At 39.9% G+C, this 15192-nt stretch overlaps 1 protein-coding gene across 3 annotated transcripts in view; it reads left to right on the top strand.

The window, feature by feature from the left end:
- Lin52 (lin-52 DREAM MuvB core complex component) overlaps positions 1–15192 on the top strand; it is an 82312-nt gene that overhangs the window by 25104 nt on the left and 42016 nt on the right. Inside the window, exon 6 of one of the 3 annotated variants that reach the window (XM_038336546.1) lies at positions 3682–3748. The exons of the other annotated variants lie outside the window; for them this stretch is intronic. Coding sequence (XP_038192474.1) covers positions 3682–3722 — 41 coding nt within the window. The 3' untranslated portion in view covers positions 3723–3748. Of the gene's footprint in view, positions 1–3681; positions 3749–15192 lie in introns of those variants that run through there. 3 annotated transcript variants of the gene reach the window in all.

The following is a 15192-nucleotide window of genomic DNA, read 5'->3' as shown; positions in this document are numbered from 1 at the left end:
TGAATTTTAAGTCCCTACTTCATGAATGTAGGACATGTCTGTATAACAGCTGATATCCTTGTGGACATTTTGTTGTTTGCTTACAGTGCTGGGGCTGAATGGAACCCAGAACCTCATACTTTCGGTAGGCAAGCACTACACTAAGATGCCTCTACAACCTGAGATTCTTTCTTGGGGAGAGGAAATAAAGGGAGAGTGAGATAGTGAGATAGGCTCTTGGATTGTCAACCAGGCTGACCCGGAACTTGAACTCATGCAACAGTCCTGCCTCAGTCTCCTGGGTACTAATTTACCATGCCCAGCCCAATAAGAGATTCTTGGGAGGTCAATTGCAAGGAATTACATATATTAAAAAGAATGTATTTGTTTAAGTTAAAGAAAGCTTATGAAGGTGAACTATCTTACTATAATGAGCATCTTCTAGAAATTGCTTCTTTAAAGTATAGTTTGAGAAATGCCTCTTGGGAGCTGGCAGACTGACCAAACCTGTAACTACTCAGGTCCAGAACCAGGATGATGGGTTGGCTCACCCCAACATCCACCCCATCTGTGATCTGCTGGAACACATGAAGGGACAGGTCCTGCAGACCCAAAGCTACAGGATCTCCACAACAGGACAACAGCAGGATAACCAAGAGGAGTCCCAGTGAGGACCCAGAATTGATAGTGTAGCAGAACCCAGAGCCCTCAAACCAGACCAGTGACTTTTTGTAATGAATACTTGCAAGTAAAGATATATGGATAAAAGAGTTTTCTTACTAAGTCACCCTACAGATTCCATGATGAGATCCACCCCCCCCCGCCCCATTTTTCTTTTTTCTTTTTTATCTCAAATTTTATGGGGGGGGGGGGTTCCTGCAAGGGCAGAGGGCAGATACACAGGGACAGGAAATGAATAGAGATGCATGATGTGAAAGACACAAAGAATAAATTTTTTTAAAAAGTGCCCTTTGGGACTAGAGAGATGGCTCAGCAGTAAAGAGCACTTGCTGCTCTTGTAGGGGACCTAGGTTCAGTTCTTAGTACCCATGTCAGGTGACACACAACTGCCTATAATCTCAAGTTTGGAGGGTCTGATGTCATCTGACATACAGACAAGCACATACACACATATACAACAAATAAATAAGTAAATGTGGCTGGAAAGATGGCTTAGTTGTAAAGAGTGCTCTTTACTCTTGCAGAGGGCCTGGATTCAGTGCCTTGCACCCACCTTCCAGCTCATAACTGTCTAGAACTCAAGTTCCAGGGGATTAGTACCTCCTTTTGACTTCCTCAGACACCAAGCATGTGTGCGCTACACATACATACATACACAAAGGCAAACATGCACATTTTAAAACATTTTTTAAAATAAATAAATAGAAGTGCTTCTGAAGAAACTAGGGTTAATGAGAGAGGTGATGGCTTGATTATGATATAAGGGAGAAAACTCACTTGGAAATAGTGTCAGCCAGGTGAAGTACCGCCCACAGTAAGGACTATAGAGTGGGTGAGACTGCAGTCTCTGGTGTCTGAACAACTTCATTATGAGAATCTCAGTATATATAGGCATAGTTGTATGTGCCAGCACTCGGGAGACAGAGTCAGGCAGATCTCTGTGAATTCTAGCACAGCCTGGACTACATAGTGAGATTCCAGTTCAAAAAAAAAAAAGATATAGCAATAAAAATCCAAACCATACTTAATATTTTATAGTGGTAAATTTGTAAGTGGCAGAATAGGAGGGGGTGATAATGGGAATAGAATTTGAAAATCAGGGCTGAGGTCTAGAAATCTGGGTGGTGGACTGCAAAGTCTTGGTGGCTGGTTATATGAATTGGGGCTGGAGAGTTCTAGGAAGAATGAATAATAACTCTTAGGTACTTATAATCCCAGTACTTGGGAAGTGGATGGAGAATCGAGTTCAGGGTCATTCTTGGCTACTTTGTGAGTTCAAGGCCAGCCTGTGCTATGTGAGAAAAAGAACATCTCAAGAAAAAGAACTTCTAGGGCCAGGCGGTGGTGGTGCACGCCTTTAATCCCAGCACTTGGGAGGCAGAGGCAGGAGGATCTCTGTGAGTTCAAGGACAGCCTGGTCTACAAGGGCCAGTTCCAGGACAGGCTCCAAAACTACAGAGAAACCCTGTCTCAAAAAAAAAAAAAAAAAAAGAAAAAGAACTTCTGTGTTTAAAGTTTGAGTAAATATTAGGAAAGAACAATCTCTGAGAAATGTGGGGTAACTTAGTTATAACTACAAATATGTGCAGAGGCTATCTAGTAGAATATAGAATACGTGGACATAGAAGCCAGAAAACAAATATAGATTCCGTCTACTCATGGGCTCTAATTAAAGCCACATGTGAGACATCCAGGAAGCCTGTCACCCATTAAAATTGACTCTTGCTGTGGCAAGCCAGATCTGTTGTGTAGAAATGTTTAGGAGGAGGGCGGGAAAGTGGGTGATACGGCTCAGTGGGTAAAGGTGCTTGCTTCACGAGCCTCTTGACCTTAGTCCAATCCCTGGAACCTGCCTAAAGGTAGAGGAGAATCGACCTACACATGTGCCGGGCACTACTCACATATACATCATGTGTAAACATACTACTACTGCTACTATTATTTCAGAGAAGACCAGAGAGAAACTGGGCTAACTAATGTCATTGCAGAAGCCAAGACCTGAACTAGTGTGCTGTTAATGGACATGGAGAGCGGTAATTAAGTTGAGAAAGTTGTAGGGCAAGGACAAGTCTTGATGGATTTTCTTTGAGAGATGAGGGAGAAAACTGTCAAGCATGGCTTCTGGATTTCTCTGCTGGGCATGTTAGCAAGTGGCAGAAAGACCAAATGGTCTATCAGGGACTAGAGTCATCTTCTTGACAGAGATAAATTTATTATTATTATTATTATTATTATTATTATTATTATTATTATTAATTATTATTATTATTGGTTTTTTGAGACAAGGTTTCTCTGTAGCTTTGGTGCCTGTCCTGGAACTAGCTCTTGTAGCCCAGGCTGGCCTCGAACTCACAGAGATCCACCTGCCCTTGCCTCCCAAGTGCTGGGATTAAAGGCATGCGCCACCGGCCAGAGATAAATTTTTAATGACAAATATACAAGAAAAAATGTGTTCATAACACTGAACATAAGGCAGCATTTGGTTGCTGCAGCGTACTGCTCTGCGAGTTTCCAGTCAGTGGTGTCAGGAGAAGACCTGCAGGCAGAGACCAGCTGTCTCCCTGTCTTAAGAAACAGCTGATTGTAGAGCAGCTGAGGAGCTAGAGTTCCAGGGACAGAATGCCAGGCAGGTGGGCTCCCTTGTGGAGGCCATCACGGACTGCTCTGCACACTCATGTGGGGAGCTGTGTGTAAGGGCTGGAGGGACTAGTACCTGACACCTTAGGACCAAGGGTAGTGCCTCCTGGGGAAATGGCAGGATTAAGAGGATACTGGAGAGAGGTGAGAGGGAGAGAGAATATTAGAAAATAGAAAGAAAACTAAAATTAGACCATACTGAAACAATCACTGTTAACATTTTGGTAAACATCTTGCCAAACCCTCTAAACATACCTTGTAAGTGATATCATATTGAAAGATGCATGTGTGTACACACATACATGTGATTATGCAGATATATATGATTTTTATATGTCCGCTTTTAAGCTATTCCTATTCTCTAACATGTTTTCTTGATGTAAGGTGCTGTGAAAAGCCTCCAGAACAGCAGTTTATTGGAGTGATGATTTCATCTGGGTCATTGTTAGCACTCATTAATGTAAGTCATGCTGCAACAATCATCCTTTCTTAGATCAAATTAAATGTACATTTAAAATTTGTAGACATAGCGGCTGGAGGTGTCACTCTGGTAAGAGTGCTTGCCCAGTGTGCACAAAAGCCCTGGATTTGATCCCTTGCACCATGTAAACCAGTGGTGGTGGGACATGCTGTAGTCCAGCACTTTTGGGTAGAGTAACTGGAGGATCAGAAGTTACACAGTGAATTTGAAGTCAGCTTGGGGATACATGAGATCCTATTTCTAAATAAACAAACAAATCAATAAGGAGGTTTAACTGATTTGCCCAGAGTCAAGTAGTTACCTGTAAATCTAGGATTAGACTCCAGCTCTTCTGATTCTGATTCTGGGGAGCCTTCCCTGTCAGCAGAGAAACAGAGCTTATGTTTCTTGGCTTCACTCTAATACTCATTTGATAAAATATGATTTGCTTCTTGAAGCTTGTAAATAAAACTGCTTCTATTTAACAGTTGCTGTTGATCCTAGATACTGATTGATGCTTATGACACTTAGAAGCTTAAGGTACTTTTCATTAAAAACATGAACAGCTCAGAGATCATGCCTTGTACTTACTGAATAAATAGAGTTAAGATCCATCTACTAGATAGGACCTAAGTTTTTCTGGTGATGATTGTGTGGGTTGAAACTAGTAACAGTTTCTTAGAACTATTTTTACTCTAGAGAATAAAATCTTAATATATAAAATGAAAATGACATTTGGGTTCTCTGAAGTGTAAAATGGACTTGAAATCATCAGGGGGTCACATTGGAACAAAATCGAAGCCATGTCGATTGCATCCTCCAAATCTTTTTTGAAAAAGCCTTTATTTATTGATAGGGCTCCTAATTTCAAATCATATTAGAGCTAATTTGGCTGGGAGCTTTGTCCTTTACAGATGCATAGTGCTTAGTATTGACTTGCATCTGACCTCATTGACAGTCTTGTTTTTGTTTGGTTATATAGAAGTGAGCTGGCAAAAATCTATGTTCTTATTTCTGCTTTTAATAGAGATCCTAGTATTTTTAAAGGCCACTGTTGCATCTCAGTAAGTTGGGGAAGGTGAAGAGAGAGTACATGTGATAGAATTCTCCTTTTCCCCTCATTCAGGATTTTATAAAAGGCCTTTGAGAATAACAGGACCACAATGTCAGCTCTTGTGGTCTTCTCTTTAAGCCTCATTGTTTAAGGAATAGGCATTACTTCTTTGGACATTTTCTGATTTACTATTGAAATAAGAGTTGCATATTAATCAGCACGTGCAAAGATGGTTGTATAACTGAACCATTAACTCGTCCACTGTTGAAAAACAAGTATCACCAAAAGTGATTCTTATTCTAGTATCTAACATAACAGTCCTTTAAAATCCCCTTTAGAGTGTTGAAAAGAGATAAAATGAAAACTTCAGAGTGGTTATTTATTGAGGAACAAGAAACCTCCAATTTTATTCACTCATTGTAGCTCCACTTTCTCATTTTAATGCTCAGTCCATGGTCATGGTGGTAAAAGATGTCCTGTACCTACAGAGATGGCAGTAGGAGAGGGGACATCACATTTCCATTTATTGCTTCTTGCAATTTGGCCTGTTTACAGACAGAATTGCTCTGTGGGTGCTTCTAGTGGAGAGAAGAGGAAATCAGAAGAGCAGCAAGAAATCTGTGTTTACACATGACCTATGAATTAGCTAATTTTTAACATGCAGTTAGTTAAGAAATGATTGCAGCCTGAGGAGTCATGACCTCAACTTTTCATCAGCTCCATTGGATTGTGCCTCAGTTTGGAAATGAAGAGGTATATGGGAAGTTTTAATTGTACCTGTGTGATTTATCCCTAGTCAGCTCTTTAATTTCTTCTGGCTGTCTGAGGTTTCCGACATGCTGTAAATTTCCCCAACTTTTTCATTATCTGCAATTTCTTTATGACTCGTGAATCGGAGTGGAGAGAGAGTGTGGATTTACAGCGGAGATAAACATGTCCATAAAGTCTGTATCTGTGTCAGTAATTGTACTGCTGTCAGTGACTGTCCTGTTTTACAGGCCTCTCTTGGGAAAGGTACAGGCTTCACTACCAGCAGCACTGAAGTGTTTGTTTGATTTGCATTAGCTTGCTAGATTAGGTGGGGATGCTTGGATAGGAATTGATGCTGGACCTTGGCCTCTCATTTGCTTGCTTGTTGTGGTCAAATGACTCCCTAGGATAAGACTGTGCTGAAAATGGAACATAGACGAGTAATGTTCATTCCCTAAATGAAGACACAACTTCTTAGATAGGTATGAATTTCACATTAAATGTGAAGAAGCCTTTCTAACTTCCTTTTATACAACACCTTTCACATGCCTTCCCTTTCCTATCACTATTGATAAGGAAGCTTCCCTGTCCCCATTTTCTTCTTCTTAGCATTCTAAGGTGCAGTTTCCTTTTCAGAACATGCATTTCTAGTTAAAGGTAAGATGAAGACTGTCTCTGCCATGTCTTCTCAACTATTCCCCAGTTACATAAAGTGGTTTGTGGCAGCCATTCCCTACAGAAAGGCAGGCCTAGAGAAAGTTTCTCAATACACCTGCCTTTAAGGAGGCATTTTTAGAGCTTGGCAGGGAGTGATGATATACACCTTCAATTCCAGCTCTTGGGAGGTAGAGGTGGGCAGATCTGTGTCTTAGAGCTAGCCTGGTCTAAATAGCAAATTCCAGACGAACTCAGGCTGCTTAATGAGACACTGTCTCATAAAGGGTGGGTGTTGAGGGTTGAGCTTTAGAACCTCTTTAGTGTTTTCTTTTTGTAACACAGTTTGGAAAGAAACTTAAAATTAAGAGAACTTTTGTTTAAATAGGTGGAAGCACAGACCAAATGTTTTCCTTCCAGTAGACTTGATATTTAAGCAGACCCTTAAGTCAGAACTCCTTGCATACACTGAGCCTTCTGTGAGGTATTTTACATAGCCAGCGAGCGGAGGTACAAACAGATGTGTGGTGAGTCTCACCTTCTAGTCAGCCACAAGTCCACACGGAATGGGAGTCCGCCAGCTGATTCCTCCACACCTCTGAGTTCTTCTTTCTGCTTGTAGTCTGTTTTCGACCACAGCTGATCACAGTCATCTACCAGTGGATGGGAGTGGGAAAATTCATGGAGATACGGAATTGAGTTCTTCCCAGAAACCAGATAAGTCTGATGGAAATAGGCTTTGCAATTGCTTAGGTTAAGAAGCTTGTTATTAGTAAGAAAATTTCTTACCAGAAAATAGTTTGATGTTGGGAAAGTACATAGCTACACAAGGATGCAGAGGAAGTGTCTGCTCTTTGCTGCTGTCAGCTGTCAAATTCAGGAAAACAAGGACTTAATTAGATATGGACTCATGAGCTGAAGAAAAATGTTTTAAAAGAACAACATACTTTAAGGTATTTCAATGCTAGTGTGAGTGCTACTGTTCTCTGAGTGGGCTCTTCCCTTAGCCTTGTATTAAGTTTAACAAGTACAGATGTTAACAAGGTTCAGTCATGTGTCTCCAGCTTGGGAGTGGACAGGCAGCCTCCTCAGTCAGGTGGGGGATAGCATACAAGAGTAGCCAGGCTTGACACTAAAGCTACAGCTATGGTATTGATCTGCAGACTACTGTAGAAGAGATAGTTCTTGAGTGAATCTTCATGTTTGTTTGTTTAGCTTTTCAAGACAGGGTTTTACTCTCTCTGTATAGCCCTGACTGTCCTGGAACTTGCTCTGTAGACTAAACTGACCTCCAACTCCGAGATCTGCTTCTGCCTCTGCCTCTGCCAGGCATGGGCTACTACCACTTGGCTGGTGTTTTTAAAATCCTAGAATTCTTGGATTTAAAGAACAATTAAAAATTTTTTTTTCACTTGGCGGTGGTGGCGCACGTCTTTGATCCCAGCACTCAGGAGGCAGAGGCAGTAAGATCTCTGTGAGTTTAAGGCCAGCCTGGTCTATAGACCGAGTTCCAGGACTGGCTCCATAGCTACTGAGAAACCCTGTCTCGAAAAAAATTATTTTTTAATTATCAAACAAATGAGTTAATGTCAGTATAACAAATAAGTCAAGAGAGAAGCCCTGAAGAAATGTATTAGGATTTATTTACCTTCAGTTATGTTATAAGAAAACATAAACACCCAGTGAACCACCTCTTTGTGCATATCAGTGTATTCTTCCCCTCCTCAATCATTTGGAAATAAAATTTAAACACCGTGACATTTTACCTTTAAATAGTTCTCTTAAAAAATAAGCCATGATTCTCCTAAAAAAAAAAAAATTAAAAATTGGGGCTGGAGAGATGGCTCAGAGGTTAAGAGCATTGCCTGCTCTTCCAAAGGTCCTGAGTTCAATTCCCAGCAACCACGTGGTGGCTCACAACCATCTGTAATGAGGTCTGGTGCCCTCTTCTGGCCTGCAGACATACACACAGACAGAATATTGTTTATATAATAAAATAAATAAATATTTTTTAAAAATTAAAAAAATGGTTCTGCACAGCCATCATATCTCAGAAAAACTATCTTTCCACGTTGACTTTTTGGTTAATCCTAAAAATGTTGGATTTTTTTCCATTTGAAAATTTTATTAAAATATATCATTCTCCCTCCAATCCTTTATGTCCTCCTCCCTCTCAATTTCATGGTCTCTTTCTTTATTATTGTTGTGTGTGTTTCTTTATTGTTGTGCATGTAAAAACAACCTGCTGAGTACATTCATTGTTGCTTATATGGATGTTTTTAGAGCTGATCACTTGGTACTGAATAACCATTTAGGGGCTCATCCCTGGGGGAGACTCATTCTCCCACCCTCAGTGGTCGTTATTTCCTGAAACTCTTCTTCTAGGTGTGGGGGTATCCTAGGGGTTGTGTAACATCAGTTTTCTCCTGTTAAAACCACTATCCATTGCATGATGCCATTGCATCTTGATAAAACATTAGCACTAAATTCTGAACACCAGCTTTTTTAACACTTTGCTATTTTTCCCTACAACAAACATACATTCATCTCAGTAACCGTCATTTTCCTCCAGAATATTGAGTTTCAACTTGTTCATTGATAACAAGCTCTATCATGGATTCCTTATTTTGGATATTCTTCCCTTCTTCCAGCCAAATTAGCTGTAGAATCGATCTTTTCTCCAATATCTGCCACATTCTACAGTTAGAATATTTCTGAAACACAAGTCGACAGGTGACCCCATTCCCTTTGCACAGCCCCCAGTGGTTCTCTGTTGTTCTTAGAAACAACAGAAATCTTTAGCTTGGCCTTCTAGCTCTGTTTCCTCTGCCTTTTTCACACCCTGGTTATCTCATACCCATGCTCTCTTCCTGAGAATGTGTTTTGCAGGTTCCAAAGGAGGAAACAGGGAGGTAAAGAAGTCAGGAACAACTCTTGAGAGAGGCGAAGTTTGAAGTAGTACTGATGGCATTTTCGTGTAGGTGGAGTGAGTGTACTTCAGACTGGGAAGGATTAGAAAGTATGTCGAGAAAAGCAACGAGGAGCCAGACTGTGAAAGCTCAAATGACCACATGGAAAATTTTTCCCTAAAACCTGAAAGCAGCCCCCAGAAAACACTGAAGGGTGCGATGATGGCCCTCAGAGACGGCAAGGAAGCTGTTCAGGAAGGGACCATTGGGATCTGGGGAAAAAAAGTTAAGCATTTTGAAAAAAAAAAAAAAACTGACACAAAAGAGCCAAAGAATATCAGACGTATAAGCCCTTGTTACTAACAAAATACAATTTAGGATGGAGCCAGGAGATGAGGTATAAAACTTCAGTTTTCTTTGCTGGAGTATTGTACAATCTCAAATTGTAGACAACCTAAATTTCTTGTGTGTTACTTTGTCTTGTTTTGTTTTTAAACAAGAGGGAAGACTGGAAGAAGATAAGTCAAGGTAGGTTGTTGAGCTTCATGGTGTCATTAAAAAACTAAGGTTTCTGTCTTTTCTGCTGTACTTTCTTAGTGTGTGGCTTTATCCTAAAGGGACTCCAGCTATCGCATCTGAAAGAGAGCAAAACAGAAATCCCATGTAACTGACTCTTTCATTTGCCCTCTTGGAAGTCCCACAGACTGAGTCAGCTGGTGTGACTATAAAATAATACAGTCTGGGTCATAGTTTGGCTGGGCAAAAATCTGGGGTTAAATGAGTGGAGAAGGAGGAGGAGGGATGGTATTGGGAAATACAGCCAACATAATTTAATTTAAAAATTCTATTTAGCATATTTGCTTTGTTTGCTACTCTGGAATTCTGTAAATGAGTGAGTATATGTCTAGTACCCCTCCCCCACTTGTGCCTTAGGCAAACATCGTACACTACGCTTATGCCCCCCCCCAATATGCCTTTTCAAGGAATTTTTTAGGTTTCTTGTTGTTGTTTAGTTTTGCTATTTTTTTCAATGAAGTAAACACACACACATACACATACACAAAACAAAACAAAACAACTCTTTAATTTTTGGGGAGCAATCAGCTATTCCAGAAATATTCAATACTTTAAATTGCTGGGGGAAAGCCTATAATAGATATTTCTACTGTGTAAAAGAAATATTTGGTTTTCTGATTCCTGTATATTTGCCAAAGGAGATTCTGAGATATCAGGGAGAAGGGGTTAGTAATGTCTTGTTTACACAACTAGCAAGGATTAGTGAACCAGGGGCTAGATTTTATATTTATTGCATTACACATACATAACCTTGCCTACAATGGACTTTTAGTTTTATTAAATGATTGATTAAATGATTGTAGAAGCTCTGTGTGAAATTTAGAAGTTAGAGGCAGACTTCACCATTTAACAATAAAATGTGATTTGTAGATGGTACACTTTAAAAAGCTATCATGTTTTTTAAAACGTATTACATAATATATATAACATTTACTATAATAATATTTTATATTGTAATATAAAGCTATTTTATAATAGACTTTTTAATTGGCAATAAAGCTAACAAGAATAGTTTTCAGCCAAACACATGAAAGTAGGTAGCTTCACTAAGAAACATTTTTTAAAAAATGAAATAAAATAAAAAAACTTGGTTTAAAATCCCAAATGAGTTTATGTTGCTGTCGGTGGGGAAACAACATCTTCCTCCTGTTTTCTAAAGGCAACTTCTTACCTCTTTGCAGCATTCTGCTTGCTGCACACTGTGCACAATTTTGTCCTGCTTACGGTGACTGGATTCTCATCCTCTCAATAGGATCAATAGTAAACCAGCTGTCTTTACCTCCTCGATCCATATTAAACCTGTCTTGGAGAGAGTCTGTTTATTGGATAATATAGCTACACCGGGACTCGATGACAATATCTTTTGCTGCCTCATTAACTCTTGAGCTTTAGAACAAGATAAAAATGCCTTAAAGCCTCTTATCTGATGTCCGGTGTAACCTGCTGAAAGCGGGAGTGCTATTAGTTTATGTTAGAAATCAAATGGCCCTCTGCAGTGCAGGAAGTACTGATTAAACCTGAAGTGTCCCTGGAGAACTCTACAGCTGTCAGAGGGGTGGTAGCTGTCCCTCATGAAAAGGGAAATCGGGGCCAGAGGTCCCAGTGGGGCGGTGCTTTGAGAGCTTGCACGTGGCTGCCCCAGCTGTTCGGCTTTGCCTAATGAATTGTTTTACAAGCAGAGACTGGGTATTATCATCACAAGCTGCCTTCCTTGGGGGACTGGAGCAGCCACATAATAAGTAATGTTAGTGATGGTAATTGAAATGTGACGGCTCTCCTGAGACCTTTCCAGCCCTGGAACTGGTTGGCACTTGTGGATTGTCTTGTCCTACCAAGTCCTATTTAAAGTGTGTCCTCCCTCCCTCCGGTTTCATGGTACTGTTGTGTGATTTTTTTTTTCTCTTTCTCTCTCCCCTCTGCTATGGAAATTCTTGAACAAAGGCAGTCTTTGGAGTGCTGTAATGACTTCAAGTACAAAAAGAATCCCTTTGACTTTTATTGAAGTCATGGACACTGCGACAACAAAGAGCAGCCACTCCTGAGATCTCTATGGGCTCTAAAGGGAATGTCATAAAACTTATCTAAGTACTATAAGCTCGTCATATGAAAAAAATTTAGATAACATGGACGAATATAAAGTCAAAAGAAAAACTCCTGTCCTGAATTTTTCAGAGGTCACCTATTACTGTTTCTCTATGAACACTTACAGACATGTTCTGTAGGCTTATGTGTTATTACACAGCTGTAAGATCATAATTTATGTACAAGTGACTTTTCACCTACACTATATCTCAGATAGCTTTGCTCTGGTATGTTCTTAGTTGCTGCATAGAACTGCATTGTGCTGATATACCAGTTGAAGACTTTGGCTAGGTAATTTGGCTTGGACATCATAAGTGAATACTTATTGTCACGTTTGGTCACATTCATGATGTGGGCTCTGTGGTTCAAACTCTGATGTCTCAGTGATTTTGCTTTCATCAGGACTATTTAAGCTTGTTTTAAAGTAGGAAATGCTTTTAGAGGGTTAGCAAGAATCTTGTCATGTGTCCTCAATGAGGTATTTGTTGACTGTTACGTTCCTCGTTGATGTTTTCTTTGGTATATGAAAAGAGTTCAATACCAAATAGGTAGGAGAAACAACTTTGACTGTAATCCAAGGCATCTACTAGAGACATCCTTTAAAATTCAATCAGTGGTTTTTTCCCTTTACTTTCTGCTTCAGATGTCCCATGAATCAAGTTTTTAGGAACATCAATGAACTCGGGGAATTGTTAACACATGGAAATGAGGAGTTAGGCTTGACTAACAAAGTTCAGTTGTGTCTCATGAGCTTTAAGGGCCTTGCAGGGAGTGGTGATGTAATGAATAAATGGAAGCAAAACAATTTCCTGGGAATCCTTCAGATCAGTGATAGGAGAAATCAGTTTTTTCTTGGCCTAACCTAATTTTAGCTGCATCTGACTTCAGTAGGAGAATCCATTTACAAGTTGAAGAGTACAAAAGTTCACATCCTTACCCATTCTCTCAACACCACAAAGTTCTGTCTAAATGTGACTGTTTTTCCCATCCTTGATATGTTAAGCATTTGAATAGTGTATAACCCTTAGCTTAATAATAATATTTACTATTTATTCTTGTCTAAGCCTTCAGTCAACTCATGAGTAACAGGTAGAGAGACTTCTGAGGCTTTTCTGGGTGTTGGAGGTCTTACAAACCTGTGCTGTTGTTCAGAATAGTCACCACCAGCCACATATGTCTGTTCAAAGCAATTAATGGAATAAAGTTTTAAATCCCTCAGCCACACTAGTAGATTCTCAGTAGCCATATGTAACTAACTGGTCAGCCACTGTATTGGACAGCATCACTTTTAACTGAAGCTTAGCAAACTGGTCTACAGCTATTTTTTTTATATGAACTAAGAATGGCTTTTACATTTTTGTAAGGAGCTGGGGGACATGTGAGACAGAGAATGTTATAAAACAAAAAATGAATATGGCCTGCAAAGTTTAACATACTTAATGTCTTATTCTTTTTTTAGAAAGATTTATTTATTGTATATACAGTGTACTACTGCACATATGCTTGCACACCAGAAAAAGGCATTAGATCTCATTACAGATGGTTGTAAGCCACCATGAGGTTGCTGGGAATTGAACTCAGGACCTCTGGAAGAGCAGCCAGTGCTCTTCTCCTCTGAGCCATCTCTCCAGTCCCCATATCGTATTCTTCATAGGAAAATTTACTGGCTCTTGGACCTCTGTGACCTTTGCTACCCCCTGGCCCTGAATTCAGCTTTCTGATTAAGTTAGGATCAGAGTTTTCCTACACTATCAGGAAGTTGTGAATCTATTAATTAGGTCTAGAGACAGAATTCAGAGCTGAGTTCTTTTGATGAAGAATGGGAGTGAACCAGATTATACAAGTGTCCATTCCCTGGAGCTAGCAACTTGAATGAGCATTTAAAATAGGTAAAATGTTATTCTCAACTTGCTCTAGTTTAACAGAACCCATTTGATTCTATGCACTGTTTTGTGTCTTCTAACTATTAAATTGCTCTGTCTACTCTGAAAAATCTAATAACTGCACTTGAGCAGATGTATTTGACTTACCTTAGGAAAGCACTTACCATGAATATTTTTTATTTATTTACTTTTTTTAAATCTTTTTTTCAGTTCTAGGGGTCAGTACTGTATCATTGCTCTCAACTTATTCTGTTCTTCTAGGAAGAACAAAGCAAAAAGAATTGTCTCACATCTGAGAAATATTCTTTGACATGTATAACCAGCAATTCTTTATTAAATTTAAGGCTCACAAATTCTCCCTTTAAGATGGACATCTGAAACTTTTGGGACAAATTAGAAAATTGACTTGTTGTTTTCCACACATGAATTCCAAAGTCTGTGATAACATAATTTTTTTTCCTCTGAAAAGAAGGCATAGTTGATAAGTTATATCACATCACATTTGAGCCTTTATATAAATTATTCTTTAACTAGAGGTTGTTTTTCCACTAAACTAAATACTTTGGTGAAATATGTTGAATTATTCATAAAATTTTGAATTGAATTTGCCTGAAATCTTTATTTTATTTTTTTTTTTTTTTTTTTTTTTTTTTTTTTTTGGTTTTTCGAGACAGGGTTTCTCTGCAGCTTTTTTAGAGCCTGTCCTGGAACTAGCTCTTGTAGACCAGGCTGGCCTCGAACTCACAGAGATCCGCCTGCCTCTGCCTCCCGAGTGCTGGGATTAAAGGCGTGCGCCACCACCGCCCGGCTTATTTTTTTTTTTTTGAGACAGGGTTTCCCTGTAGTTTCTAGAGCCTGTCCTGGAACTAGCTCTTGTAGACCAGGCTGGCCTCGAACTCAGAGATCCGCCTGCCTCTGCCTCCCGAGTGCTGGGATTAAAGGCGTGCGCCACCACCGCCCGGCTGCCTGAAATCTTTAAACTCAAGAGAACTAGGTGCCAAATTAGCAAGGGCTGCTGTAGGTCATTGAGTGAACAAAACAAAGAGTCGCGTTTCAGCAGAGCTATGAAGGATGACGATTCTGAACTGGTATTTCCAGAGACGTCTTCAGGAAATCAAAGCTTCCTTTACATGAATCAGTGAATTGTAGGGGGTTTGATTTTATCACCGGAAGCTCTGTTGTTCACAGTTGGTTATGGTGTTCGCAGCTGTTCATGTTAGAACTTGTCCTGAAGGTTCTAGTTCTTCAGTACCATGCCTGCCTCCACCATTCTTTGCTACCCTGTCTCTCGGCCCTATTGCTTTTGTGTGTGTCCTCTAAACTTTTGCCTCATCCCCTTGCCTTGTCAGGATCAAGTGCTCCTATTCAGTGTTTGTGAAAATAATCCCACTGAAACCTTCCTTCCACAGGGTCTAACAAGTGCCTTTCCTCTGGCTCTCCTGCTTTCCAGTAAAGGACCTCACTATTAAAGGGTCCCAGATGGACCTGCTCAGGGCTGTTTACCAGGCCTTGTCCCTAGCGTTGTAT

This window comes from Arvicola amphibius, chromosome 7 (genome assembly GCF_903992535.2).
Source record: "Arvicola amphibius chromosome 7, mArvAmp1.2, whole genome shotgun sequence".
NCBI classification, from domain to species: Eukaryota; Metazoa; Chordata; class Mammalia; order Rodentia; family Cricetidae; genus Arvicola; species Arvicola amphibius.
This window is presented reverse-complemented; position numbering and strand designations above follow the sequence as displayed.